Source organism: Manis javanica, chromosome 1 (assembly GCF_040802235.1).
Source record: "Manis javanica isolate MJ-LG chromosome 1, MJ_LKY, whole genome shotgun sequence".
Classification (NCBI taxonomy): Eukaryota; Metazoa; Chordata; class Mammalia; order Pholidota; family Manidae; genus Manis; species Manis javanica.
The window spans coordinates 89,773,229-89,801,137 of NC_133156.1; the positions used below are offsets into that span (position 1 = coordinate 89,773,229).

The 27,909-nt window shown below is 41.2% G+C and overlaps 1 protein-coding gene across 1 annotated transcript; it reads right to left on the reverse strand.

Annotated features, from left to right (window-relative positions):
- Window positions 1-6,393: 6,393 nt before the first annotated feature.
- On the reverse strand, window positions 6,394-21,098 carry BHMT (betaine--homocysteine S-methyltransferase). The gene is made up of 8 exons (XM_017646099.3): window positions 20,947-21,098; window positions 19,527-19,659; window positions 15,571-15,689; window positions 14,408-14,599; window positions 13,893-14,040; window positions 11,184-11,366; window positions 9,508-9,736; window positions 6,394-7,824 (listed from the first exon to the last, which is right to left on the reverse strand). The coding sequence occupies exons 1-8, from the start codon at window positions 20,977-20,979 to the stop codon at window positions 7,638-7,640; spliced, it is 1,224 nt and encodes a 407-aa protein (XP_017501588.1). The 5' UTR covers window positions 20,980-21,098; the 3' UTR covers window positions 6,394-7,637.
- Between the last annotated feature and the right edge of the window lie 6,811 nt (window positions 21,099-27,909).

Below are 27,909 nucleotides of genomic sequence, written 5' to 3' on the forward strand. Positions count from 1 at the left end.
AGTCAATAGCAATGTATTGCCCACACGTGTGCGGTGAGCTAGCCAAGGCCAGGTGAGAATCCTGCCCACAGGAACTCTCATTTTATCCACAATGACATAACTTGGCATGCCAGTCTAGTCTCTCCAGCTCCTGAGAGTCTCAGATTCTCTAGTTGGCAACTGATCCCTCTTGATTTCAGCTCTGAGAATTCATAGCTTTTCTCAATATAGCAGGGACCCTGCAATGATCCCTGAATTATTCTGCTAACATAAGGGCAGGACTAGTTCCTAGTCAGGAACTCTCACCATTCTGCTACTAAGCTCGAGGGGATTCTGTTACTTGCAACCAAAGCCCCAACTATTATGGCATCAAATACATTTATTCTTATTCATATACTTATACATTTTCCCAGTGACTTGTATTTGGTAAGATTACTGCCTAACATGTCCATGTGTGTCCCAAAGGAATGGTATTCTTCAGAGGCTCCATGTGAGTGTCTTATGTGGGATTTGCCCCCTAGAGAAAGCTGACAGTTCTGTGCTTTTCCTCCAACAGAGTTCAGCTGCTTCCAGGTAGGACAGGGATGAACTCCAAGGCCCAGGTTGTAAAGCACTGAGTGGTTCATTCACCTTGGTGCTCATTGGCATCAGTTGGGAAGACTTTCAAAGTATTGATGGTCGAGACCCTTCCCCAGAGCATCTGATGTCATTGATTAACGTGGCTTAGTCATCCTGAGCCTCAATCTCCCAAAGTGGTACTAGAATTTAGCTAAGGTTGCAAAACATTACTGTAGGTAAGCAAATAAATTAAGTTAAATAGATGAGGATAAATTGAAAAGGGAATGAAAGAGCAAGATATTGGAGCTCAGGGCTGCAGCAGGACTGACTGAGGCCTGGATTCAGAAGGGAGGCTTGCCCAGAGGACAGGATGTCAGGTTCAAAGGCAGCAATGAGTTTCAGGTGCAGCTGAGAGTGGGCCTGCTGAAGTGTGCTGAGGGAGGCCAAGTGGCTGGTAAGACAAGGCTGTGGCTGGATCTCCTTGGGGGATGGTTGTAATTTCCTGGGATCCTGACTGGAGGCTGAAGTTGCAGAGAGAATGAGCCAATAAGGATGTGTTTGAGCTCTTGCTGACTGTGATGGAGGGCCTGGGGTGGAAGATGGAAAGAATAAGGACAGGAAGATGCAAGACATGAATGACAAGAAGGTACTGCCATGTGAAAATCTGGAGGGTATCCTGCTCCAGGCAGAGGGAATAGCCAGTGCAAAGGCCCTGAGGTAGGAATGAGCTTAGGGGCTGTTTGAGGAACAGAAAGAAAGCAGGATGGAGCTGTTTTCCAGGGCTTCCTTAGGACAACTTAGCCCTCCCTATCACTGGGTTAAGCAGCTTTTCCCTGTGCCTCCACACCACCACCTGTGACATCTGTTACAGCACTTAACTCCTTTGGTGAGGACTTGTCTGTCTCCCTCACTGGCCTAGGGCTGACTAAGGCAGGGCAGTGTCATTTTCATCTTTGTATCTCCCAGCCCTTAGTCCAGTGTCTGGCTCATAAAACGGGCTCAGTGAATATTTGGTGCCCTCACTTGGCTCAGGCACAGAGGCAGGCTGGGCCAGGAAAGGTCTGACCTGAAACAAAGAGCCTCTGAGCTTTGACCTTGACAGAGCCCCATGCTATGGTCATTTAACCCACAGCTGGGTAGCTTGTCCTTCCTTGGAGGGGCATCTGGGTGGCATAACTCAGTGTTATGAGAAGCGGAATTTGGAAATTTTGGAAGAGTGACATGATCTACTTAGTTTTTAAAAGCATCATCAAGGCTAATCTGGAAAATAGATCTGAGGAAACCAAGAGACTGGTAGAAAAATGTCCTGTGTGATCATCTAGGTGAGAGATGATGGTGGGTTTGTCCAGGTGGATACCGGTAGGGGAGAAGGGCAAAGTGGTCAGATGTTAGTATATATCCTGAAGGTGGCTCTAACATATTTTGTTGATGGATTGAAAGTGGGTTTGAGAGAGAGGAGTCAAGGATGTCTCCATGGCTCAAACCAAATTTGGTGCTGTCCTGGTCTCCCGGGACAAGATTTTGGTTTGAGCACCTGGAAGATTGGAGCTGCCATATTCTAAGTTGGAAGATACCGTGGGAGGAGCAAATTTATGTGGCCATGGGAAGATCAGGACCTTGTCTTCAGAGTATGGAGGGCTCTGGGAAATATTTTTATGGAACCACTGTTTATATAAGTAATTTGACTTAAAATATGTATTTAATAAAAATTCATGAGCCCAGTGACGTATAGTGATCTGCCACATGATTTACAATAGTGCATTGAGAAGAAGTGCTTGCATATTTACTCTTGTCCAGTTAGTACACATGAGATTGTCATCTCTCCTGTTTAAGGAAAGGAACCATCGCTTCTTGTTCTTTGTTAAACGTGCTGCTTTTGTATCTTGTCTCTTCCAGGGAGAGAAAAAGATACCAGTGCTATTATTACTCTGGATGCTATGGTTCCTTGGAAACTGCATTGAAACAATGTAGATCTTGTTTCTGCAGGCCCCTAATACTATTTATTTAATGCTGGGGGAGCACACCTTCCACCCATGCCATTAGGCCATTAACACTGCCTTCCTAGAATGTGATCTTTCTCAGTATTTTCTGTGCTCCTGCCTTCCACACACCTAAATGGGCAGTGCTAGAAGAGAGGCTCCATTCCCCCAAGGAATGTCCATCCTTTATCTGGCATGACTTAATGCCAACCCGGGATACCAGGATAGCACCAAATCCATAAAAAAACAGGACATTGATGGGAATTATTCTGGGTAACCCAATCTCACCTTTTTCCTGGGCAGAAACTACATGTGCCAATGGAGTCATCCTGCCACCAGGTGCCCCTCGGACTGGGAGCTAGCAAGAGTCTCAGGGCTCCTTGGGGCATTTGGTCAACTCCTGGGGTAGAAGAAGGGGACAAAGGAGGGAGTGTAGGGATTGCCTGAGCATACAGAAGGGAAGAGACCAGGACTGGATCCCATGCTGACCTGTCCAGGCTCAGGGCACCCCTCCCAGATGACACCACTGGCCCTGACCAGTCCTAGCCATTAGAAGGGGCCTTAGAAAATGTTGAGAAAGCCATCTTTTGGTGACCAGAACCCATGTAAGACCAAGTCCAGATTTAAGGCACTCTGCCTGGACAACCAGAAGAAGGGATACAGGGCCTAAGGCCCAGGGCAGGAACTTGCTTGGGCCTAAAGGTCAGACTGATGTCAAGTGCATGTCCTTGGGGGTGGTCAAGGCTGGAGTTATAAACCTGGGAGTCATTGAAGTTTTGACAATAGCTTGATGGAAGGAAAAAGCTTTGAGGTTTCTAGCTCCCAAACTCTACCACCTTATAAAATGCAAGCAGATAGTACGCTCTCTTCCTGAGTAGATGAAGAATGCTAAACAAGAGTTACCCACTTGACGGTTTCTAGGGCTCACATAGCTTATGTAAACCTACAAAGAACTCTGAGTCCTGAAAATAGAGACAGTTCATAATTTGAAAAACCACAGGCCCCCGTCTCCCTAGGAAGCAGTACCTGTGGGGAGGAATGACATTTTCATTTCCCAGTGCCTGGCTGAGTCTAGGCTAATATTTTCTCTGCCCTCTAAACAGTGTTATTTTTTTTTTTAGTCAGCTGGTCTGTTGTCTTTCAGCCAGTGGAATAATTTATTAACAACTAAGTCTGTTGAAAACATACCACCAGTGGCACTCAGTAAATATTTGTAGACAGTGATGAGCTATTGTTTATCTATACCATCAAATTAGAAACGTAAAATTGTGGGATTTATTTTTTTTTAGAAAGATATTTAGAGACTTGTCATCTTACAGAAAAGATGATTGAAGGTCAGAGAAGTGAGGTGATTTACTCAGCGTTGCTCAGTGACTTGGAGCAAAGCTAAGATTTGTTCCCCAAAGTCCTGATTTTAAATGTATTCATTGCTTCTCTGTTACATTGCACTAGTATTTTTGGGAAATGACTGGATTCCACTCTGCCAGTTCATATGTTGAGACATTAACTTTTCCAAAGAACAATAAAATCTCATTAAGTCAAAATAATTGGAAGAATGGAAAGGCTGAATTGGGGGAAAAGTTTGAACTATTTTCAAAGATATCTAGTTTTTCCCTTTCAAGGCCATGTGGTAAACTGGAACAAATAACCACAAAATGGGGCCAAGTAGAGGTCTCACTGAACCTACTTGAAGGAACAAACAGGAATAATTTATAAATGGTACAATAATGGTTTGCATTTAAGTGATGAGTGCTAAAAATATTTTAGGTGTTTGGGGAAATAAATTTCTGTTAGAAGTAAGCTAAATGTTTCCCTTGAAAATTCACTTCACTTAAAAATTGACATAAGGAACTTTCACAAATATGTCAGTCAAACCATGTGTTGAAATTATGCATTTGATTCAGTGGCATATAAATTAACCTGTTTTGTTTTCCTGTTCTTGAATTGTTTGGCATTATTTCTGAAGCTCACAGAATCGCAAATGATGACAGCTGTCTCTCTCACTTCCCATAATTTTCATCTGTCCAAGGCCAACAGATTGCCTCAGCTGCTTGAAAACTGGAAGCATTTTCTGGTTATTCCTTCCCCTAACCAATTTTCAACAAATGACCCTGCCTTCCCTGTAACCATCTGTGAAAAGTCTTTGCATTTGGCTGCCTTTCAGTCGTTCCCTGTTCAAATATGAAATGTTCATTTGTTCCTGAAGATGTTTAGAAATACTGGACCTTGTTATCTCTAACTCTGATGTTTAACACACTGTTGGACATAATACTCCTGAAGCTGTTTGTAGGGCTTCCCTGTTTTTCTCTTCAAAAATTGACTTCTTCCTTCTCTATTGTATAAGAATCAGGGTTATCTACCTGAGAGGCAACACATGGAAGGTTCCAGACTGGTCAAGGGGATATTATTGACTAACAGGGAGGCTATTTGAGAAACAATCTGTGTAAAGCTCTCAGCCGGCTATGGTGCTCAAAGCTGGGAAAAATTATCTTGGGAAAATGAAAATCTGGTTGGAGACATAGAAGGCTTTCCTTGCTGGGTGAGTTGTCCTGGATGTGATTAAAAGATCCATGTATCTTAGGAAAAAGCTGACCAAAACAAAAGCGAGGTCTACAGATATTTCTGCCATTCAATATTACAGTTTATTCTGATGAAATAACTAAACTCCAAAGCAAAAAAAAAAAAAAAAAAAAAAAAGAGTTCCTCGGGCATTCCCTGGTGGGGACCTGCTGCCGCCCGCTGGAGAAGTTGGGAACTGAAGGTTTTGATTCCTTCCTGTCCTGTTGTCTCCATTATGGGTTGGATCTGACATGGCTCTTTTACCCAAAGGCGCTTTGCTACAGTGCAAAGAAGTGTCAGGCCATAAACTGCAAGTAGTTTATTCAGTGAGTTTATATCCACCCTGAGGAACACAACGATCTTTATTCGATTTACTGGTCGGAGGATAAACTCCTTAGTTTATCTGTCATGGTACCACTCTCCTTCTACCAAGAATCCAAACTGAAGCCGTCTTTCTTGGCAGCCTTGGACTAGCTAGAAGTCCTCTCGGACTTGGCACCCTACCTTAGTAATCTTGTCCTTAAAAGGGAGCGTTTGGATTCTTGATCTCTAAGGTTCCTCTAGCTCTGATTCCATAAAAATATCTTTACCAGTGAGAAATGTCTATCTAACATTAAGAAACTCTTAGGTATAAATTGAACCTTTTCCCTTTTAGTGAACAAGATCTTTGGAAATAAAATGAATGCACTCGGTGGAGGGACTGAATTAAACATTTTTTTTTTCAAAATATGAAATGTGCCACTAGAAGGCAGTGTTGCACACAGTTTCATTCAGGGGTTATCTTCACTATTGCCTTTTGAGGGGAGTATTTTTAAAATTAAGGGTGTAAGAATGATTAGAGGTTACAATGTTCGTGTGGCAGAGCTGTGAACAGAATATTAAAGGGACGTGCATCTTACACAGTAAGAGAACAAATAATCAAATATAATCAAATAAAAGTTTCCGTCATCTGTGATATAAAGTACTAAATATTGACCCTGACCTGAGAGAAGTGGTAGACAGCAACTTTGTTAAAAAGGAAAAAGTGGTATTTGCTCTCCTTTTATGTCTCCACAGCCATATGCAACCTTTGAAAGTTGTGCTGCTTTAGGTCTATTTCTGTGCACTGGAGGATAAGGTTGTTTTACTAATTATCTTAGTAAGAAAATTTGGGAAATGAATTTTTCTCTAAATACTGCTGCCTTCTCCTGTAAAACTCCAGCATACTTGTGAATTAGGGAGGCAGAATTGTTTAAAAGACGGATAAACCTAGTTATAGAAATTTCAAAGAGGACTTAGAACACTAGAGAATGAAAATAAGAATCAAATACAACCAATATAGTCTCGTTGCTCTTCCTCTTTAATAGCTGAAGAAATGACAATTTCAAAACAGCTAAACCAATCCAAGAGTGTTTAGAAAGCAGAATGAACTCTTTCTTGATACATTGAGTAGCTATGTTTATTCTAATGGTTTTATCTTCAGGCTTGAGCTCTCGTAGAATAGTAGATATTATCAGGTAAAAATCATACTTCTTAATCTAGGAAAAGCAGAGTATGGGGAATCTCTATTTTTTTTTTACTATACTTTTTAAAAACGACCAAGTTACACGAGCTCATCACTCCTCAGCCTTACTGATGGAGGCATTTAGGTGGATCCAGTTTTGAGCAAAATGGAGAGGGCCTAGATACCAATGCTGTCTTGCTCTTCTTCATTGGTCTGTATATTTCTTAGTAGTAGAAATGGATCAGGAAAGAGAGAACAGCTCTGAGCTTTGGCTACTTATTAATCAGGTTCTATATAACTGACTTTCTAAGAATAAACTTAAGAGCAGAATCCCCATATCTGACCTGTCCCATAGTGGTGTTCTTTAAAACTAGAGGTCAGAACCCAATAATGGGTCATAAAAATCAATTTAGAGGATCTCAACCAGCGTATTTTATTAGTAGGATAGAAAGGAATGGAATAGAAAACACCAGAATGGATCACACATTTTATTTCAGTGGTTGTACAATGTGTGATTCATTGGGTCATTAAATAAATTGTGTTTCTTACTAAGGGTCATGTTCAAAAGATCTTGGACGTCACTTCCCTATAACACTGTATCTGTCCCTGGCTGGTTGCTAAGCCATTTCTGACAGATCACATCTCATCCTCCTTAATAGCCTGCAAACTTCTTGAGGTGGGATTAATGTGAGTTACTTTTCCTTGGCCACAGCGATTTCTGTAATACCATATACATGGCAGGTGTTTGGTAAGATTTACTTGCTTTAAGATGGGTGCTGTTTAAGCTTTATTTCTTATTTTGCTTCTAGGTAAACTGTTTTTTATTGCAATAAAGTTGATATACAATATTGTGTTGGTTTCAAATGTACAACAAGTGGCTTGATAATTGTATGGTAAACTTCTAAAATAGAATTACAAATAGCCTTTGCCAATTCTAAAGATATATTTTGTTCAGCTACTACCAGTTTTATATGTAGGCTGGCATTAATATAAGCATTGCTTTTAAAACATCTTTTCCTTATTTTTAGGAACTAGGGCCCAAACACAGAGGAAGTCATTAAAAATGGGCTCCACTTTGGCTACTGTGTAGATCTAAATTTCTGTTTTTCAAAGAGGTCTCTTAGCTGCTGCTCAGTTGTGGCTTCCTTCTGCTGCATCAGCTCGGCTGTGCCTTTGGTCACTCCCCAGGCATCCGGCTTTGACAGTGAAGGGTTGTACGGCCTGCCCGAGGCTATCCGAAGATTCTCCCAGTATTCCTTCCTGGCCCTGGGTGAACAAAACACACAATATGACACTCCTCCCTGAGCCCTGGTCCCTATGTCACTGAGCTGGAAAACCTCCATAGAGCTCTCTCTGGACTCTTGAGAGTATGTCCATTATAAAACACCCTAATCTGGACTAAAACTTCTTTGCAGAATCTGTAGGTCTCAGATCACTTTGAATTTCTTCTTCTATTAAATATGAAAGTATTAAAAGCGAAGGACTTGGAACAGGTACATTTCCTATCCAATCTACCCTACCTCTCTGTCCTCATTCTACAGCCCTCTACTCCAGGGAGCAGCTGAGCCCACATCTGCTGCTCTCCCCAAACCAGGATGGCTTCTGTACCTCTCACTCTGCAGATCTGGCCTCCTTCTCCTTTCTATTTCCATTGCCTCCTTCTAGTTCAGGCCCCATCGTGCCTGGTATCCTTCTAGAAAAGTCTTCTGCACAGTTCTTCCTGTCTCCAGGCTATTAAGAGTTGCAAATCTAACCTTGTCCTGGACCATGTGAGACCCTCCAGGCTCTTCACTGCCTTTGGGGTGAGGTCAGGCACAGCTCCTGAGCATGAATGAAAGGCTGCCTCCTACTCCTGATGTATGTCTTCTCGCAAACTCTGTGTCTGATATTCTGAAACCTTAGTTTCTCAATACACCATTCTCTTTCCCCTCTTAGTGCTTTCCTATAGGCTGTTCCTTTGTCCTGCAGTGTAGTTCATGTTACCAATTCCATTCGGACATCAGCTCTATAGAAATTCTTCACAAATCCTCCTCTACCTTTTGCCCTGGCTCAGACCCGGCAGAGCTGTGTGTCTGTCTTCGTCCTTGAGCTCACTATGCCAGTCTGTTTATCTCTCTGCCTTCTAGGCTGCGAACTCCTTGGGGATGGGGCCATGCCTTCTCCAGCTCACTACCTCAGCATCCGCCCTAACATCTGATGAGAGTCGTGCTCAGTGTCAGCCGAACAGCATGGAAATGCTCCCCCTGCTGGGCAGGACTCATCCTCCACACTTTCTTTATCTCATGGAAGCCTACTGAGCCCTTCAAAAGTCCAGCCCAAATCCCTTCTTTTAAAATATTTCTATTAGGCAAAGATAATCAATCTCTTCCCTTCACTGTTATCCATGCCTCTTCTAAAGCAGTGTCTACAGTTTAATACACTGGCTTTCTTATCCGTTTCCCCAGGACACCATGAGAGCCTCTAAGCCAGGGACCATGCTTTTCATTTCCATATGCCTAGTGCCCTGCACATTGCCTGATATAAAATCTCTTTATTGTATATCTCCCCCTCTGGAATGTACGCTCTGAGGGCAAAGATCTTTTCTATCGTATTTACAACAGTAATCCCAGTTCTAAGAATCGTGCTTGGCATAGAACAGGCAAATAACATTTGTTATAGTTAAGTTATACTGATATCTTAATTAATTGATTCAATGTTAGTGTCTGCCACATAGACGGTTCTACATTTCATTGCAACTTACATTATTTATGTTCTAAATTATTAAGGCCTTTTTCAAAAATCACCCCCATTAGACTGTTTGATAAAATTCTCTGTGAGAGAATTTAGGGAGGATAACTGATTCTTTACCATCACACTGCAGATTGACTGCACTCCTTGTAAGGACCTCACTTGGATGGGTTCATCAGCTGGATGAGTTTGCTTTGATAAAGATAGTTTAATGGTTCTTACCTGGCTCTAATCCATGGTTTGGTGTGCATGTCCAAACCACTTCCCCAGCTGCCATGTTTTTCTGAAGCTGGTGGCAAAAAGCCCCTTTCTGGGGCCAGCTCCTCGGCAATCGCCCTTATGTGATAGGGCTCAAAGCCGCAGCACCCGCCAATGTATCTGACCCCCAGGTTGTAGGCCTCTCGGGCGTATTTTTGAATATCCCACCTTGTTGCAACTCTGGGTTCCAGACCTGTAATAAGTGGCATTATGCTCAAATTAAAAAAATAATGTTCAAGATAAACAGCTATGAGAACTATGTGGTTTTCAATAAATGAATTAAATACAATTAATATTCTTAGTTTTTAGAACTATGTGTTTACATATCCAGTTTTAAATGTTCAGGTAGCCAGCCTTCAACGTAGGGTTGCCCTCTGATGTTCTCACCCTTCTATGGTCTCCTCCTGAATTCTATCAGGTCAGTCTGCAAGCCAATAGACTATGGCAGAAGGGATAATGTGTGACTTCTGACACTAGGTCATAAAAGACATTATGGTCTCTGCCCCAGTCTATCTTGGAACATTCATCCCAGGTGCCAAGTTGTGAGAACACTCAAGCATCATGATGGAAAGGCCCACAAGCTGAGGAACTGAGACCTCCAGTCAACAGCAAGAAACTGATACTGACTCCTGACAGCCAATTTAGAGAGTTTGGAAGTAGAATCTCCCCTGTTCCCTTTAGGCCCTGGCCAACATTTGGACTACAACCTCTTAAGAGACCCCAAGTAAAAACTACCCAGCTAAGCTGCTCCTGAATGCATGACCCACAGCAACTATACAAAATAATAAATGTTTGCTTTTAAAGCCACTGAGTTTTGCAATAAATTATTCTACAGCAATAAATAACATAAATGCCTTGCCATTCTTCTTCCATGATTCTTCTAGAGTGTTATTTTAAAATGTATTATTTCTATGAGGGTCCCTGTGGAATACAGGACATGGCATGAGGATGGAATAGGAGTAGAATGGAGTAGGAGGCTGGCCATGCTCTGGCCCTGCTGACTTCCATAGCTGGATTTTCAAGGTAGACTCACTCCCATTTCCCAAACATGCTCTACCTCTCTTCCTAGACTGCAAGTATTCCCTCACTTCAACCACTTGGTCTCTTCATTCAAATTTGTTATACAGTAACCCAGTGATGGCATTTCCCCTCTGTGCTCAAAGCTCTAGAGCAACATTCAGAATAGGAGAAACTTATCTTGGAGATAACCTGGTCTAAACGGCTTATTTTTCTGATGAGAAAATTGAAATCTAGAAAAACTAAGGCATTATGCTAAGGTTACATACCTCAGCAACAGAGCTGGGACTGGAACCAGCAATTCTGATCTCTGCTGATTCTGCCCAGAAGGGCATCCTGTCTACCAACCTACCAGTATGCCTGATAGGTTGTCTGACTAGGTGCTGACTCATCTTTGATTTTACATTTAAGTTCAGAGGTCTTCTTTGCTTGCTGATGCCATCTTTTCCTTCTACAACTCTCTAATATCAAAGGGTTTTTGGCTAAAGGGAGAGAAGCTGGGAGCAAGAGATAAGGAAATAGGCAACTATTTCTTTACTCTGATGAAGCTCTATGGCTATAGATTGATTTGGGGTTTGTCAAACATAAAGACATCAAGACAATTTATAAAATGTCCGTCTTACCAAAGGGGAATTCTGGCAGATCAATAAATCCCTGTTTATTGCAGTCAGGAGTGTGGTAGGCCAAAGGTTGACTCATCAGGTAGGCTTGTAATCGAGCAGCCTCCAAACCTTCCTTCATGAGCTTCACTGTTTGTAAACTAATTGTGGGGTCGAAATGGCAGTTCACCCCAACGATGGAGGCACCTGCAAGTGAGAACAACATTTTAGCTTTATCTTTATCGGATACCAGTAGGCCTAACTCTCCTGTCTTAATCAGGGGGCTTTTATTTGGAATGGTGAATGGAAAGAATGGCATTTGGTCCTTGCTCCCTACAAACCTGTCTTACCTTTGGGCGAGAATGATTTCTAACAGGCAGTGAGGGCTTTCTGTGAAACGTGCTTTGAGGAGTCTGGTATAATTGAAATGTCATTTATGCATGATGGCCATTTTTCTTTTTTCAAAAAATTATTAGAACTTCTTTCAACTTCAAATTTTAGTCATTTTTTTCAATCTTTGGCATTATATTGCAAGCACAATAAGTTTTTCAACATCCCTAGCTGTTTGATTGCACTGACAGTTACCATACCACTCATGTGAAAAATGAATCAATGTTCCCTTTCATCAGGTCAGCTTAATAATATTATTAATCCAGATTCCAAGACCAGTAGCATCGATGCTATGAGCCATGGCATCCAGTGTTCAGTGGCAGGATCTCTGCGGTACTCACTGGGCTGGTTCTGTAGTTAACTCTTCACTCTTATTCCAATCAGGATTATTTCTCTGAATCAGCTTTTGACAAGGGCAACAATGACCTCAGTCTTGCCAAACCCAGTATTTACTTCTCTGCTCTCATTTTACTTAGCGTCTCAGCAGCATTCAGTCTAGTGGACCACTCCTCCTTCAACAACATTCTCCACTGAGCTGTCTTTCCTTCCTCACCTACACTTACTGTTCAGTCCAGATTTCAACACCATCTATACCTAGAATGCTCCCCAATTTTTCTAACCCTGACCTTTCTATTGGTTTCCAGACTAGTATATTCAACAGCTTATTTAATATCTTCATGTGGGTTTTGACTACCTTTTTTTTTTTTTTTGGATGTTCTGCTGCCAAAGTTTCTCTTTCCTTGCTTGACTTTACTACCCTAATAAATTAACCATATCTTGGCTATTTATTGGATGTCTGTTAGGAATAAGGGTTTGTGTAAGGGCTTATAGAGACGTGTAAATATAGGACATAGTCCTGACACCAAGGATTTTATAATTAGCACAGGGCTTCCCAAGGTTTGCTCCATGAAAAGGTTCTGGGACCAATTAAGTGAGGCAGTTGCTACTTACTATATCCCTTTCTTGGAGATTGCCAACATATGTGAACAAATCAAAGGCTGTGGGAAATTCTGTAGTAAAGAGACCTGCTTACCTTGGTTTAACACAGCATTTTTTAAAGTGTACTTGACTACAGAACCCTATTAACATTCTCAATAGATTAGAAAATGTTGACTGAGGATATTCCAAATGAATGGTATTAATAGAACATGTGATAGTTGCTGAGAGAAAGGAGTGATCACTTGGGGGAGGGATGATTACATAAGGGAACATGGAGGTAGAATTTGAACTAACATTGGAAGATGACTAGATTTATTAGGTGGATATTTAATAAGGCCCTAGTATGTGCTAGGCACAGGGTACTCAGTGCTGAGCCAAACAGACATAGTCTCTGTCCTCTTGGATCTTACAATCTAATGCCTCGGACATTGAAGAGATAAACAAATGGGGTAAGTGGGAAGTGCTACACAGGAAATAAACAAGATACAGTGATATAAAACACTGTATCCACCTACTGAGAACAGAATAGAAGGGAAGGGTGGATGTGGTCACAAATCCTTGACAAGTAACAGTGGCTATGATGAAGGACTCCTGATCTTTTTGAAACAACTCCCGCACCCTCGCCATTTTTATATTTCCAATCAAAATTAGGATTGTACAGTTTCATTCCTAAATCTAAATTTTTGTTATTTTTAATGGCAAGTATGAAGTGACTTTCATGAAATATCAGGAGTTGGGTAAAAATCAGAAATCAAACAAATAGCCAATCAAAATCTCTCTATTCCACAAAATGAGTCAGACCCTTCTACTGAAACTGAGTTATTCCTTGGGTTTGAAACAAGGCAGCTTTGAAAACAGTCTGTGACTTTTCCCTAATTGGAACAAAATACAATATTAGGAATGGAAATTATGTAAAAAGGTTAGGTGATCCATAGTTTATAGGAAAGCATTTTAATTTATTACACCAATTACCAAAAGCAAAGCATACCATTAATTTATGAGAATGGAAAAACTTTGGCGAAGAAGGCAATTGACTTTAAAGTTTTTGTTTGAAGACCTAAACTTGAGATAAGTTTAAAATAAAACACAATTTTTTCCTAATGTTCCTTTTGACTTACCAAAATTTTTCTCATTTCTAGGGGTTAAATGTTTAAAAGGCTGGTATGTGTGGTACTTTTTTTTTAATCTGTTTCTCTTCAGGACTCAATAATGATATTATCAATGTTCCTAAGTAAGTAAATTAATGGTTTTCTTGTTAACAGAAGAATGATATTATCAATGTTCCTAAGAAAGTATATTAATAGTTTTCTTGTTCAAGTTATACAGTGATTCATAGGTGGATCTGCATTTGTACAGTATTTTAAAAGACTCACTAATTGCAAACTGATCCAAATCCATCATCACCTGCTTTAACCAGGCACACTGCACACTCGCCAGGGGGCACGCCATGCAAATCTCCCTCTGGGCCGATGCACATGGTTGCTGCCACCGGTTTCCCAGATGCCTTTAAGGCTTCAACTGCCCACACAGCCTCTTCAACATGCTCGAAATACTGACATAAAATAGAGTTAAAGTACTGTTAGTCTTGTTTCTCCTCAGACAATTTGAAAACGTATTCTACTGCTTAATAATTATCCCTAGGTGATTGATTTTCAAACTGAGCTGTGACCCATTAGCATGTTTTACACAGAAATGAATGGTGATTTCTTCCCATGAATTGCCAGTAAAGGTCTGAAGAACACTTTATTCGATTAACTGAATCAAGTTTAGTAGATGTCCTAAATTTGAAAAAGATTCCAAACCTGAACATTACTATGACTCATCATGATTGGCACATAATCTCATCTGGTCCTCATGAAAGCAAAGGGCAGAGAAAATGTGTAAGTCATTGAGTCATCTTTGATCATCTCTTTGTTTACCTCTGCAATCAAGAAGTCCACATTCTTCTTCATGAAGACCTCTAACTGTTGCTGAAATACTTTTTTAACTTCAGCTTCACTCTTGCAGCTAAGGTACGAAGGTGTCTGACTCACGCCTCCTGCCACCAAAGCATCACCCTCATCAGCCACTTGCCGGGCAATGTCACAAGCGGCTTCATTGACTTTCTGCCCCTAAAATGGGTGAGTAGGTGATACACGTACATTTTCATGTGTAATTGAAACAAAATCATTATTCAAATGTTCACATCTCAGTTGTATGTTACACTAGCAATTTTATTCCAGAAAATGACAGTGACAGGATAGTACAGTGCTTTACCAGGTTGAGCACTGTGCAGTAACATGTCACCAATAATAGTAATGGAAAAATAAATCTAATAATGGTAACTAGGATATTAAATTATACCAAAGATCTGTGAGAGGGTAAGAGGATCTGGTACCTTCCAGTGCCAAAGTTGCACTTAGGCTACATCACCTGGTAATGATGATGGTTTGCTTTTATCATTAATAAGAATAAAATTCAATGAAAGTGACCACAGAATTCATTACTTTTTGCCATTAGGTATTTGCTCAATTAACAGATAAAGGTATCCACAAATAAGATCTGTTCTAATTACATAGACATTAAAAGTTGACACTGGTCCTCAAAAAAACCCCAGTGCTATAGGTCACAGAGACTCATGGAATCTTCCAACTCCCTTTTCATTTTAGAGATGAAGAAATTGCTGCTTTCATCAGGTAGGTAAATAGTTTGCCCTACACAGTTGATTTCAGTTTAGCTAGGATGATCCCAGGGTCACTAACCTTTTGTGCCTATGACCTTTTGCCTACACCATACATTAGAAAACTGCAAGGATGTAAAAATTTGTAAGGATACCCACTCAGCAACTTAGTTAAGGGACTGGAGGAATCATTAAACACCTCTTCTTTTGTCTGCTTCATGAAATGCCTGTCAATTTTAGGGACTCTAGCTAAAATGTAAGCTGGAACTCCAGCTAACATCTATGTTATTCACATATATTTCTGTATTATCTAAAACAAAACAAAATTCTGAAGAGGGTCAACATTTTCTTCTCTGAGAACTTTGGAAATGCCATGTGTGTCCACTCTGCCCTTCTAAGAGTGCCATGAAGGGTTTTACTCACAGATATTTTCTCTGCCACATAGTTTCCCCTGTTCTCCAGCTTGTCTTCACTTGCATAGAAGGTGAAGGTCTGCATGACATTTGATCCAGCCCTGAGGAACTCTCGATGAAGCTGGCGAACTGGGAGATTGAATGAGGAAATTTACTAATTTCTATCACTTTATTAACTGTGATGTTTTCAAAAGGCTTTTAGATAAACAAATATGAAAATATGTGCTTAAATTCCTGGTTGCTTGGCACTCGTGCAATGACGAGGGGGCTAATGAGAGGAGGATCTGGGGTTTCTTGCTAGGAAGAAGAGATTATTTCTACCAAGGATGTAGGGTGAAGGGAAGAGGGAGGTCCCACAGAGGAGGAATCATTTCAGCATTTTTGAATCAGGGTGAAGGTGAGGAAGGTCATTTCCTACAGTGGGAATGGTCTGAGCCAAGATAAGGCCACAGAAAGGGGCTTGGCATTTGGGAGAACAGAAAACAGTCTGAGTAGCAGGAGTTGATGAAATGTTGGAGAGGTGGTAGGAGATGTGGTTGGTGGATAGAATACTAATGGCCTAACATATCACTCCAGGAGTCTAGGCTCCAGACCACAGATATCTGGGAAACATCAACAGTTTATAAGCAATTGAATGATGTGATTAGCTTAGTGTTTTTGAAAGATAATTCTGGTAGAAGAGTGGAATAAGAATGGGAGAAAGGTTCCCAAGGGTAGGTCCATGGATGAATGCCAAATGGCAAAACTTTCACAGGCTAGAGGAAATCTGATGGGAATATTTTCCATGTAGCCAAATGTATTCAATTTGAAGAATTATCTTTGGCTGTAAAATAGTAGTCTATTCTGAGTTTAACCCATCAAGCAGACCATAAGAAACAAACCACAGATATATCTGAAATGCTCACTTTTGGATCTTGATTATTCCACTGTGTCCCTAAAAACCTTTTAATGCAATGTTTCTCAAAGTGTAGTTCACCTTGCCTTCACCTGGGACAATTATAAATCTGCAGGTTCCTGGATCCCCTCACAGACCTAATGAACACAAACCTCTGTAAGTGGAGTACAGGAATCTCTCATCTTTACCAAATTCTGCTGATGCAACTAAAACTTGAGGACTACTATTGTTTTAGCTTCCCAAGCCTATTATTATTTCTACTTTTATTAGGAAATATGAAAGTTGTTTATGTTTACTGGGCTTCACAGTGTGACTGTTGTTCTTTTACTACAGAACTATATAGTTTGATCTGAATACAGCATTTCTGTACTTCTTTAGCAGAAACAGATTAACACAACCAAGGATATTATCAAAAGAAGAAATAACTCAGCCAAGTTAATAATAACACTAGTTAATATACTTGTAGTGTTTAATGTGCACTATAACTATTATAAACATTTTACATATAACTTTTTCCCTAAGGCCAAACTTTTTCCCTAATGGCTGTGTCAGGATTTGATCCAGTTAGTCTTAATCTTAAGATTAATTAATGCTTAAACTCAAAGTTGTACTGGCTCACAATTTATGTGCTTTGTTAGTTTCCATCCTTTATCACCGAGTTCACTGAAATATGATCTTCTTTAATAAACAAAAAGCAACTGTTCAACTTGTATAATATTCACAAGAACTTCCTCTAGTTTTACTCTGAAAGGTTCAACTTCTTTCAAGTGTGGTCTGCTGATGGCTTCCAGCTGAAACCCTTTCCAGGAAGTGCCCAAGGAAAAGGGAGCTACCTTGCCTAGGAGGAAGCCCTCTCCTCCGGGAGAGAGTTTGCATGCAGTGCTTGATCTATGAACAGAACACAAAGACCCAACCCCTTGTCTCAGTTTGGGATGATGTGGAAGGGTCTATTTAGCCTACTCACCAGCTCCCTGAGGGAGTGGCCCAGGCCTCCGTTAACTGCATCACAGTTTAATTCCTCCCTTTGCACAATCCTGTTTCTCTCACTCCCTTAGAGGTATTGTTTCTTGAAAGCACTTTCCATGAACATTGAGCACAGATATCTACTTCAGAATTTTTCTGAGTGGTCTGACCTGCAGCAGTTGGAGGCAGGACTAGTCCTAGGAAACAATTTGAAAGCATCATTTTGGAGGTGAATCTCCTCCCAGATGGAAATAAGTAGCTACCCCATCACTGGTGGTAGAGCTCCCAGCGTGCTCTAGCGTACAACTGTTAGACACTTTCACCTATGGTGAACTAGGAGCTGCCCTTGGAAGGGAATGAAGTAGCAAGTTCAGTATCTCATATGTTTGAGAGGGTCAGGGGAAGTAGTAAGTATGAGCTCTATGGAATCAAATAGCCACCGTTGGATACCAATGTATTGGAGAAAGACAATGAATGGCTAAGCATGATTCATCACCCATTTAAGGCAAAGTATGAAAGTCTGAGGAGTCTATGAAAGCCATGGAGTCACTACTGATAGGCCAAGTCACCAAATGTGGACTTAATACCCAAGCTAATTGTAGTTTCAACTGCTCCCAGAAATGCAGACAGTCAGGAACCTTCTGGTCAGCATCCATAAGATAATGTCACATATGCCCTCTCTATCCCCAAAGGAAGATGAGGTAATCCTCCTAGAAGCTAGTGAGATCCTTGGCTCCTGTCACACACACACTACTGAAATGTGTATAGCAGATCCTTTAGGACACTAACTAAATGTATCCATGCTGCACTGCTTGATATATTGATAAATGTAACCTCTTTCCTAAACTATCGCCTCTGTAGAGAAAGTATTTCGGATGTCTCCAAATGAAGGGGCTTTCGAGCAGCTTATTAGAGCACACTAACGGGCTCAGTAAGACTGGAGTAAGTTTTCTTTCTTAAATACAACAGTCGTGTTGACTTCAGTCAATACCCGCATATAAAGAAACTCCTCCTGAGACTAGTGAGCAGGAAAAGCTGAGGATCTGGCCCAGGACTAAAATTATATGCAGAGCAGAACTCCAGAGAGGTTAAGTTCTCAACTGGCAAGCCTTCTATGGCCAAAGTCAGGGCCCGTTCAGGAAGAAATGGGATTCTGAGATTTCGAATGAGGACATAGGGTAGCTTCACCTATAAACCTTGAGAACCCAGCTTCCCCCTTGCACTCCCCAGGTCTGTAGAAATGGCTCATTCCTCCCTTTGAAAGACTTATGCTTTCCTCTTGCTTGAGGATGATGCACATTCTCTCCCTCAGGTTCCATCCTACCTCCCCTCCAGGCACCTCTTCGTAAGAGGTCTGTGATTAAAAAGAGAGAGTATGGTGTGTGGGTTTGGATAGATTGAATTTAAGGGTGGGACTAGTTTACCATGAATTTAACTAGTTGGCAAATATACAATGGAGGAGGGCTCATCTGCAAGACAGCCATAGATGCTGTACCTGGAACAAGTGGGTGAAGAGGGAAGGTGGATATATGGGGAGAATGGAAAACAAACACCAAAGTGGGAGGGATGGAGAGTGGCGAGGCTTGATGAGATCGGAGGAGTAGGAGCATTGGAGAGTGAGCAGAAAGAGAGGAGGTGGTAGTAGTCAGAGAGTGGGGGCCCTGTATTTGAGATTTCTGAGGTGGACTACTGGTGATAGCAAGCTTTAGAAGCAGGGTGCTGATGTGGGGGTGTAGGAACAGTTCAAATGGAGATGAGGATATCAAGGCACTCATAGGAAGAGTGCTATTTGAATCATCTGTTTGGACATGAAATTTCCTTGAGGAGTAAGGGAGGAAGGATAGAGAGGAAGGCAGTGAGCCAGGTTCTAGACTCATCTAGTGGGCAGGGTAAGGACCAGGAGGTAAATAGAGGTGGTGTCACCCATAAGGGCCATTGTGCTTATCCCACATAAGAATCTGTACTTACTCTGCCCAGCACAGTGCCCAGCAGGTAATAATAAATATTTGGAAAACATGGCATGAATGTATCTGTTGGACAGTGAGCTCCTAGACTTGGGTCAGCACAGTACTCTTTTGTGAGAACTTAGAGTGGAGCCGTGCACCCACCTGCTTCTGGGTGTTCCACGGCAGCTTCTGGAGTCCAGGGGCCTGCCTTCACATAGCCTCTCTTCTCCAGTGCAAAGACAAATCCTCCATCTCCAATCACAACCTCTCCAGCGTCTAAACGTTCTAAGATGCCCTAGGATTATAGAAGAGGAGAAAGAAAAGGAGTTACTTTAGTTTTTAAGGCAATTTCTGTTTTTAGTACTTTCACCATCATATTCCTGAGAAGTATGATTTCTTTAAAATGTTCAGAAAGTCCACATCTACTTTATAAATTGATGACTATCTACAAGGCAAACAACCAGGATGTTCATACAGTGAAAATTTGTGTTTACATGTGCCAGGGATGGGGTGTGGGGGTGTGGGTGTCTTTTAGAACATATTAAAGAGTTTTGAGGAGTATGGTGGGATGTCATGTTTAAAGAAATATCTGCAGAGGAGTGAAGTGACAAGGTTTGGTTGTGAAGCTTCAAATGAATACTTAAGGACACATTGTTAAAATGGTGAAGGCTAGTTTTCTTCTTATTCTATTGAAAAACTGTCCTTACAGCCGAGAGGGTACAGTTGACCTGGCAGTGCTTCCTCATAGTCCCTGGGGCCTCTGTCCGCCAAGCTTGAGACTGGGCACTTTGACACCCAAGGTCAAGGGCAGTCCCTCCTCCCTCTGTGCTTCTTTTCTCACCTGCCCAACCAGGGTCCTGCGATCTGTCCATATACCATTCATGCCCTAAACTAGACTAAGACCAGCAGCCTGTACTTGAACACTCAACCCAACAAGGAAAGAGACATACTTGCTTTTAATCAGGTGCTGCTGGGTTTTTGTTTTTTAATTCTTATTAACACCCTTCCTTAATATCTTACGGTCGCTGTGCCCATTTTTTTTTTTTTTTTTTGAGGCACGCAGGGTGTAATTTGTTGTGATTGTTGAAACCGAACTGCAGAGGGGAAATTTTACCATCACCCAAACACCGTCTGAGCCTTGAGGGGGTATTGAGCGTGCACAAGGAGAGTCCCGCAGGCAGGAGGCCAGTCCGTCCGGCCCGGGCACAGACACCGACCAGCCGGGGTGCACCGCGAAGAGGCCCCCTGTCCCACGGTCGCGGGGGAGGGAAGTCGCTTTTGTGGGCCTAGGGTCCGCCCCTCTGGGGGAGTGCTCTGGGGCTGGCGTGCGGGACTCAGAAGACGTTGGGAGTCTCGCAGCTCTGGAGGCGCTCTCCAGTCGGGGGTCGCACAGATCCAGGGCGCACTCCGGACATGGGCGAGCGTGGGGGGCTCAGAGGCGCCGTGGGGGTCCTGCAGGAGAAGTTCTGGGAGCACCTTCCGGTCACAGCCGGGCTCCGAAGACTGGGGTGTGGGGCCGGGGGCTGGAGACCCAGAGCCTCGGTGGGGATGGAGGGCGCCCTGGGGTTCCCCGCAGACTCACCTTCTTGGCCTTTTTGCCCCCAACGGGTGCCATCTCCCTGGTGTCCGGGGGTGCTGGGCACGGCTGCGGGCAGGCGAAGCGAGCGTTTCCCGCGCGAAGCCGGGAGCTGCCCGGTGGCCGCAGCCAAGCTCTTTATACCCACTGCTCCCCGCGGGGTGCGTTCCCCCAGCCTCCCTCGCGGGCCTCGGGCGGGGAACACGCCCACCAGCTTTTTATTGAGGTCTGAGGCTCTCTGGGAACCAGTCCTGCGGAGGTTATCGAGGCTATTCTCCCAAACAGGTGAAAAAACCGAGAAGTAAAATTTTAAAAATTGAGATTGCCGTTTGCTCGGGTTTCAAACCTACCTGCACACGGCCCCTCTGAGACCCTCGCGGGTCCTGGACCCTGGTTTATCTCTCCCTTGCCTGGGTCATACACCATTACCCACTGAAGTCGCTGGACGAGGCCCCTAAGAATTCCATTCATGCACAAATATTTGTCAAAGGCCAGGATACAAGATTACTGAATGAGGAGGCGATTTCCTGGAAGAACTTCAGTCTGAAAAGTGCTGTGTGTCACATACATCCAATGACAATGTAACGGGAACACAGCGCTCTTAGGGAAGGCTCTGATACTAACCTTGAATTAATGGGTATGTTCAAAATGACTTCCTTATTTCCAAACATGCCTTGCAGTTTCTAAGAATATGGAAGTTTTTAATTAGAGTATCTTTGCAATATTTAACCAAGACAGTCTTTTAACATTTATAGATGACAATGGAAATGTACATTAGACACTTAAAAATTCAGGGTGAAAACTATGTATAAAAACGAATAGACATTAGAGAAACTGGAAGGAATTAGTTAGAAATATTAACAGTAGTTAACTTCTGATGGTGGAAGTAGGGCCTGCTTTTTATTTTATTCCTTATGCAATGAGAAAACATGGATTTTAAAATAATAAAAACACTACTTTAAAAAGTATACCTGACAGTAAATAGTCTAGAAAGCAACTACAAAGCCTGAAACAGAGCTCAGAATCTTTTACCCAAACAAAAAAGCACACGAGAAAAAATTTTATATGGAGCAATAGCTTCCTTTTCAATATACACAAAGAAGGAAATTGCTGTAGCAAATGAATTCATATACATTTAATTTTTTTAATGCTATGCACTTGAGATACAACTGAGAAAGTAGAAAAGTCCTTTTGCTTCTGATAATTGTCAAGTTTAAAATAGAAAAAAATGGGAAGATGATGGATACATATATTGTAATTCAAATAATCTAATATTTCACTTGCCCAGCAAGAATGAGGAATGAAGGAATGTTATTCTTCACAGCGCTTAGATTTTCGACCACAAAGCATTGGCGTATCTGAGTAGGTAATAGTTCGGTTCGTTAATGAGTTAACTGCTTATGGTAGTAACCTCCTGAGTACTGGTGAGAAAAACAGGTTCAGATCCAGCCCAGCTGTGGTGGCCGGGAGTAGATGCAAAGGTGGATACCAGGCGCTAGGGGGCAGTATCAGAGCTCCGGCAGTAAAAGCGGTGAGCAGCAGACGTTCTGAATTTCATAGTTGTTCCAAAGTCAGCAAAACTTAGGAGAGATTTTAAACTAGTAGCATTTAGTTAAAAAATGAGTTGTGAATTTTTTGATAGGTAATATAGACACATGGCAAAATTGTAAAAAGTATTTCCTCAGCTGCTGCATATCTAAGCATATCTAAGTGTAGACATGTATAATAGACAAGGATTTGTATTTAAACGTAGGGAATTTTTGTTATTTAAACACTTACCTACCACCACCTTTTCAAAGCATTTGTAGGCAGTGTTGAAATATTTTTGTTTTCCCTCAGCCTCTTAGTTTGTTATCCTGTCTTCCCATCCCCACCCTAATTAGGGCCATTAAGAATAATTCATTCCCCTACTATTTCCTTAATAGATAATACCACAGTTCACTGAGTTCTCACTATGTGCCAGGCACTACTTAGGCCTTTTCCATATACAGTATTATTTCCCCCTCACAAGTCTGTGAGGTAGACCCCCCCCCATTTGTATTCAAGAACCATGAAGTCAGGGAGTTGGAGGAATTATCAGTGTGAGCACTGAGTTCCTTTGCCCCCTCCCCAAAGGACTAAGTCCGCTTGGACACGACCTGGGGACTGAGTTCTGTAATAACTGTTCTTGGGAGGCTGCCCAGGTTCTTGCTAGAGCAATGAGGTGAGGCAGGTCAGAACACTGAAGTCTTTGGCCTCTTACAAAGCTGTGTGGGGTTAAAAATAAATCTCATGTTGTACACCTGATACTAATATAACATTGTATGTCAACTATACTTCAATAGAAAAAAAATAGTCCTGAAGGAGAAAAAGAAGATTAGAGCTAGAGATCTAACCCTTCAGTTTTTTTTCAAATTCAGATTTTTTTTCAATCTTTTAATAAGGTATGATTGATATACACTCTTATGAAGATTTCACATGAAAAAACAATGCAGTTACTACATTTACCCATATTATTAAGTCCCCACCCATACCCCAATGCAGTCACTGTCCATCAGTGCAGTAAGATGCCACACATCCACAACGTGCCTTCTCTGTGCTACGCTGTTCTCCCTGTGATCCCCCACACCATGTATACTAAACATAATACCCTTCAATCCCTTTCTCCCTCCCTCCCAACCCACCCTCCCATACCCCTCCCCTTTGGTAACCACTAGTCCATTCTTAGAATCTCCGAGTCTACTGCTATTTTGTTCCTTCAGTTTTGCTTCATTGTTATACTCCACAAATGAGGGAAATCGTTTGGCATTTGTCTTTCTCCACCTGGCTTATTTCACTGAACATAATATTCTCCAGCTCCATCCATGTGGTTGCAAATGGTAGAATTTGTTTCTTTCTTATGGCCAAATAGTATTCCATTGTGTATATGTACCACTTCTTCTTTATCCATTCATCTACTGAAGGACACTTAGGTTGCTTCCTTATCTTGGCTATTGTAAAATGTGCTGTGATATACATAGGGGTGCATATGGCTTTTTGAATCTGAGAAGTTGTATTCTTTGGGTAAATTCCAAGGACTGGGATTCCCAGGTCAAATGGTATTTCTATTTTTCATTTTTTGAGGAACTTCCATATTGCTTTCCACAATGGTTAAACTAATTTACATTCCCACCGGCAGTGTAGGAGGGTTCCCTGGACTTGTTTTGTTTGTATGTAAATTTCAGGTTGAAGCTAGGTGACTTTTCAGATTTTTTTTTCAGTTGGCTTGTTATAAACTTGGCTTGGCATAAAGTAGAGTGCAAAACAGCCTTTTCCCAAAATCCTTTCTTTGCCCTCCCCTTGAGGTCAGCAAGTGTTTCCTTAGGCTGGTTCAGAGGGTGCCTGTGGCTCCTGGTCATGCCTCCAGCTTCTGCCCTTTCCTAGTTCCTGGTGAAACAGCAGAGTTTTTGTTTTGAGTCTGTGCTCAAGACTTCTTTCCCCTACAGTTAAAATGCTTCACTCAGAGCTCACACATCTGCCAGCTTGGACAGAGTCTCCGTATTCTACAGAGAGTCCTCTAGCCAATGTTCCTATGAATTCTGGACATACTCAGTTTCTCAGACCATCCTCCCAACCTAGTAATTAACATCTCAAATTTTCTTTCTGGCTCTGAAATTTTCTCTCTTCTCTTAGAACTTTTCTTTAATGCTTTCTAACAGGGTTCTTAATCTGTTTTCTGTGGTCATGTGCCCTTTTGCTTCTTTTCTTCAAAAACAAAAACTAAATAACTCTAACTTTATACTCATTCACTATATGGAGGTAGCTCTGCTAAATGCTTCATAGGTATTATGCAATTTTCACAGTAACACAAGAAAGTAGGGACTTTACCATTCCTATTTTATTGATGACAATACTGAGGCATATAGATTAAATGAGAAATTATGCCAGATCATGTCACTAGCAAGCATGGAGCTTGGAGGACTTCAGCCCAGGCAGAATGAAGATAGAGATCACGCTTTCTAGAGCTGCTCCATACTTTCTTTTCAATCAACTGTTTTTCTAAAAAAAAAAAAAAACTTCCTAAACTCTTTATAACCTCATCCAACTCATGGCCCCTCCCTGTCACCTGGCCTGATACAGAGGTCCCTTCTCCCAGTCAGGAGAAGTTCAGATTCACTGGACATACAGTTAGTTCCTGACAGAGAACAGTGTGCACTGTCCAGGTCTTCACCCACACATACCCCATCCCTTTCAGATGGTGTGTAACCCCAGGGTTGTCCAGTCATTCTGAAACTTTGTTGTTGTTTCAAATAGGCATTGGAAAAGAAAAGCCATAATTTCATGGAATAGACAAGCAAACCTTGGTTTCCCCTATTGGTGTGAACTGTTTTTTAATTGAACTTATTTTTTATTGAGATTCAATATTATATTGGTTTCAGATATACCACCTAGTAATTCATCCCTCACACTTTTGATAGTTTGCTTGTGGGAAGAGTGGTCTGCAGCTGCACAGGACAGGCCCTGGGCCAGCAAGCAGGATGCTAGCCAGCACTAGAGGACGGCCCTGTCGGTGCCCCGTGAGTCTGCAGCCACAGGTGAGTTTTAGTCAGAGGTATGGAGGGAACGGGACCTACACACAGGAGTCTTCTGCTCTAGTTATATGATGAACTGAGTATACAAAATGGTAAGAGCTATGGTAGCTTGGAATTCTGGTCTGGAGCTCCCTACAGGGTTGGATAGGGGAACAAGTTCTGCGCGCTTATTACTATTGACTTATTTGTACAAGGCCCCAAATTTGAATCCATAACAACACTCTGAGATATTCCAAGCAGTTATTATTCTCCTGATTTTATTTATTGTGATGATATACGCAACACAAAAATTGCCATCTTAATCCTTTACCATGTATACAGTTCAGTGGCATTATACATTCACATTGTTTTGTAACCCTCACTACCATCCATTTCTAGAACTTTTTTTATCTTCCCAAACTGAAACTCATACCCATTAAACAATAACTCACCATTCTGACCTTCCCCATTTCCTGGCAACCACCATTCGATTTTCTCTATGAATATGACTACCCCGTGTACCCTGCAAAAGTGGAATCATATAGTGATTATCCTTTTACTACTGGCTTATTTCACTTAGCAAAATGTCTTCAAGGATTGTTCATGTTGTAGCCTATGTCAGAGTTCCTCCTTTTTAGGGCTGATTAACATTCCATTGTTTGTATATTTTATTTTATTTTATTCTATTTTTTTTTCATATTGTACTTCTGTTCATTTGCTGGTTTTCAGTAATTTACATATATATATTTCCATTGCAGATAAATCAGAGAAAGCATGCAGATGAAATTTAAAATGCTAACATCATAAATAACAGAACATAATAATACCTGGAATATTTCTGTTATTTTTTATGCGTGTCAATACAGTTGGAATGTATAGCATGTGTGTCTGTCTATTCAAAATATTTTTTTAACTAAACAGTATACTTATTTTTGTCAAATTCAGGTAATCCTCATTTGCAAGAGATTGCATCGCTATACAATATGTGTGCCATAACTTCTTAAAATAGTCTCCTAATGTTGAACATTTAAATTATTTACAGTTTTCACCATTATAAACAACACTGTGTTCAAGCACATAAATCTCTCTCATTGCCTATTATTATCTCAGAACAGATTTGTAGAAGTGAAATTACTAGTTCAAAGGTTTGAACATTTTCAAGACTGCATGTATTGCTAACGTGCTTTCAGAAAAACTGTTAATTCTTCTCATGTCATTTATGAGTTCTCATATCCCTAAGTCAATTTTATCATTATAATTTTTTAATAGTAAGTTAAAATGCATAGTTTTTGTTTTAATATAATAAATGTGGCTATTCCAGATGTCAAAACCATTTTTTTTCTTTCTTTTTTTTGGATCCCACATTTCTCACTTTATTATTATTATTTTTTTATTTTTAATAAAATGCTGAAGTGGTAGGTAGACGCAAGATAAAGGTAGAAAACATAATTTAGTGTTGTAAGAGAGCAAATGTAGATGATCAGGTGTGTGCCTGTAGACTATGTGTTAATCCAAGCTAGACAAGGGCATTAAAACATCCACAGATGCAGAAGATTTCTCTCAAAACAGGGGGGTTGAGGTTCTAAGCCTCACCACTAATGATGCCCAATTTCTCACCTGATAGCCCCCCTGCAACCGTGCCTGTCTTAGGTTGTTCCTCCCTTGAGGAATCTTACCCGTCTCTAGCTAACCAGTCATCTTCCGGGGCCATACAGGGAGATGTAAAGTTGGTAAGTGAGAGAGAAGCCATATTGTTTGAAAAGGTTAGCTTTTTACTTCTTTGCAGATTTATGCCCTGTGGCTTCTATGCCCAGCATTTCTCTTGAGGTATCTTTACCACTTGGAGGAATTATGATACTCGGTAAATTCAATATGAGGCAAGAATTCTATTTAAGGGTTGTAATTAGGAAGGAAGAAGAAAAGCTATAGAGGTAGCAGACGGAAGAAAACATGGGAGGATTGATTATTTCTTTGACCTATCTTCTTGTAGAGTAACTTAAGCATGTATAGGCTTTAAACTACTAATTAAATTGCACACGCACATTAACATAATAGGAATACAGTTACATAACCAAAGCAGATCTATAATTACCAGCCATCTCCAGTGAAGCCAAGAAAACCAGTTAGGCACCCTAGGCATTTGTGAAAATTTGTCTATGATATAATGGATATTGTCTAACTGTACTTGAACAGTCTGAGAGAAATCAGACAAATTAAAACAGCCCATTCCTGGGAACTGTTCACATCCCATATTAAATATCTACTGTTATTTTAACAGTAGATAGTCTGTAGTCATAAGATTTTGGAGTGCTACAACTTGCACTTCTCCTAATTCTTGGTTAAGTTCCAACAGTATAGATCCAGTCAAATTTGTTGTTTTACTGAAAGCACAGGCCAGCTTAGATATCTCCTTCCTCATTCCAATGGCAAGTCCAGGAAA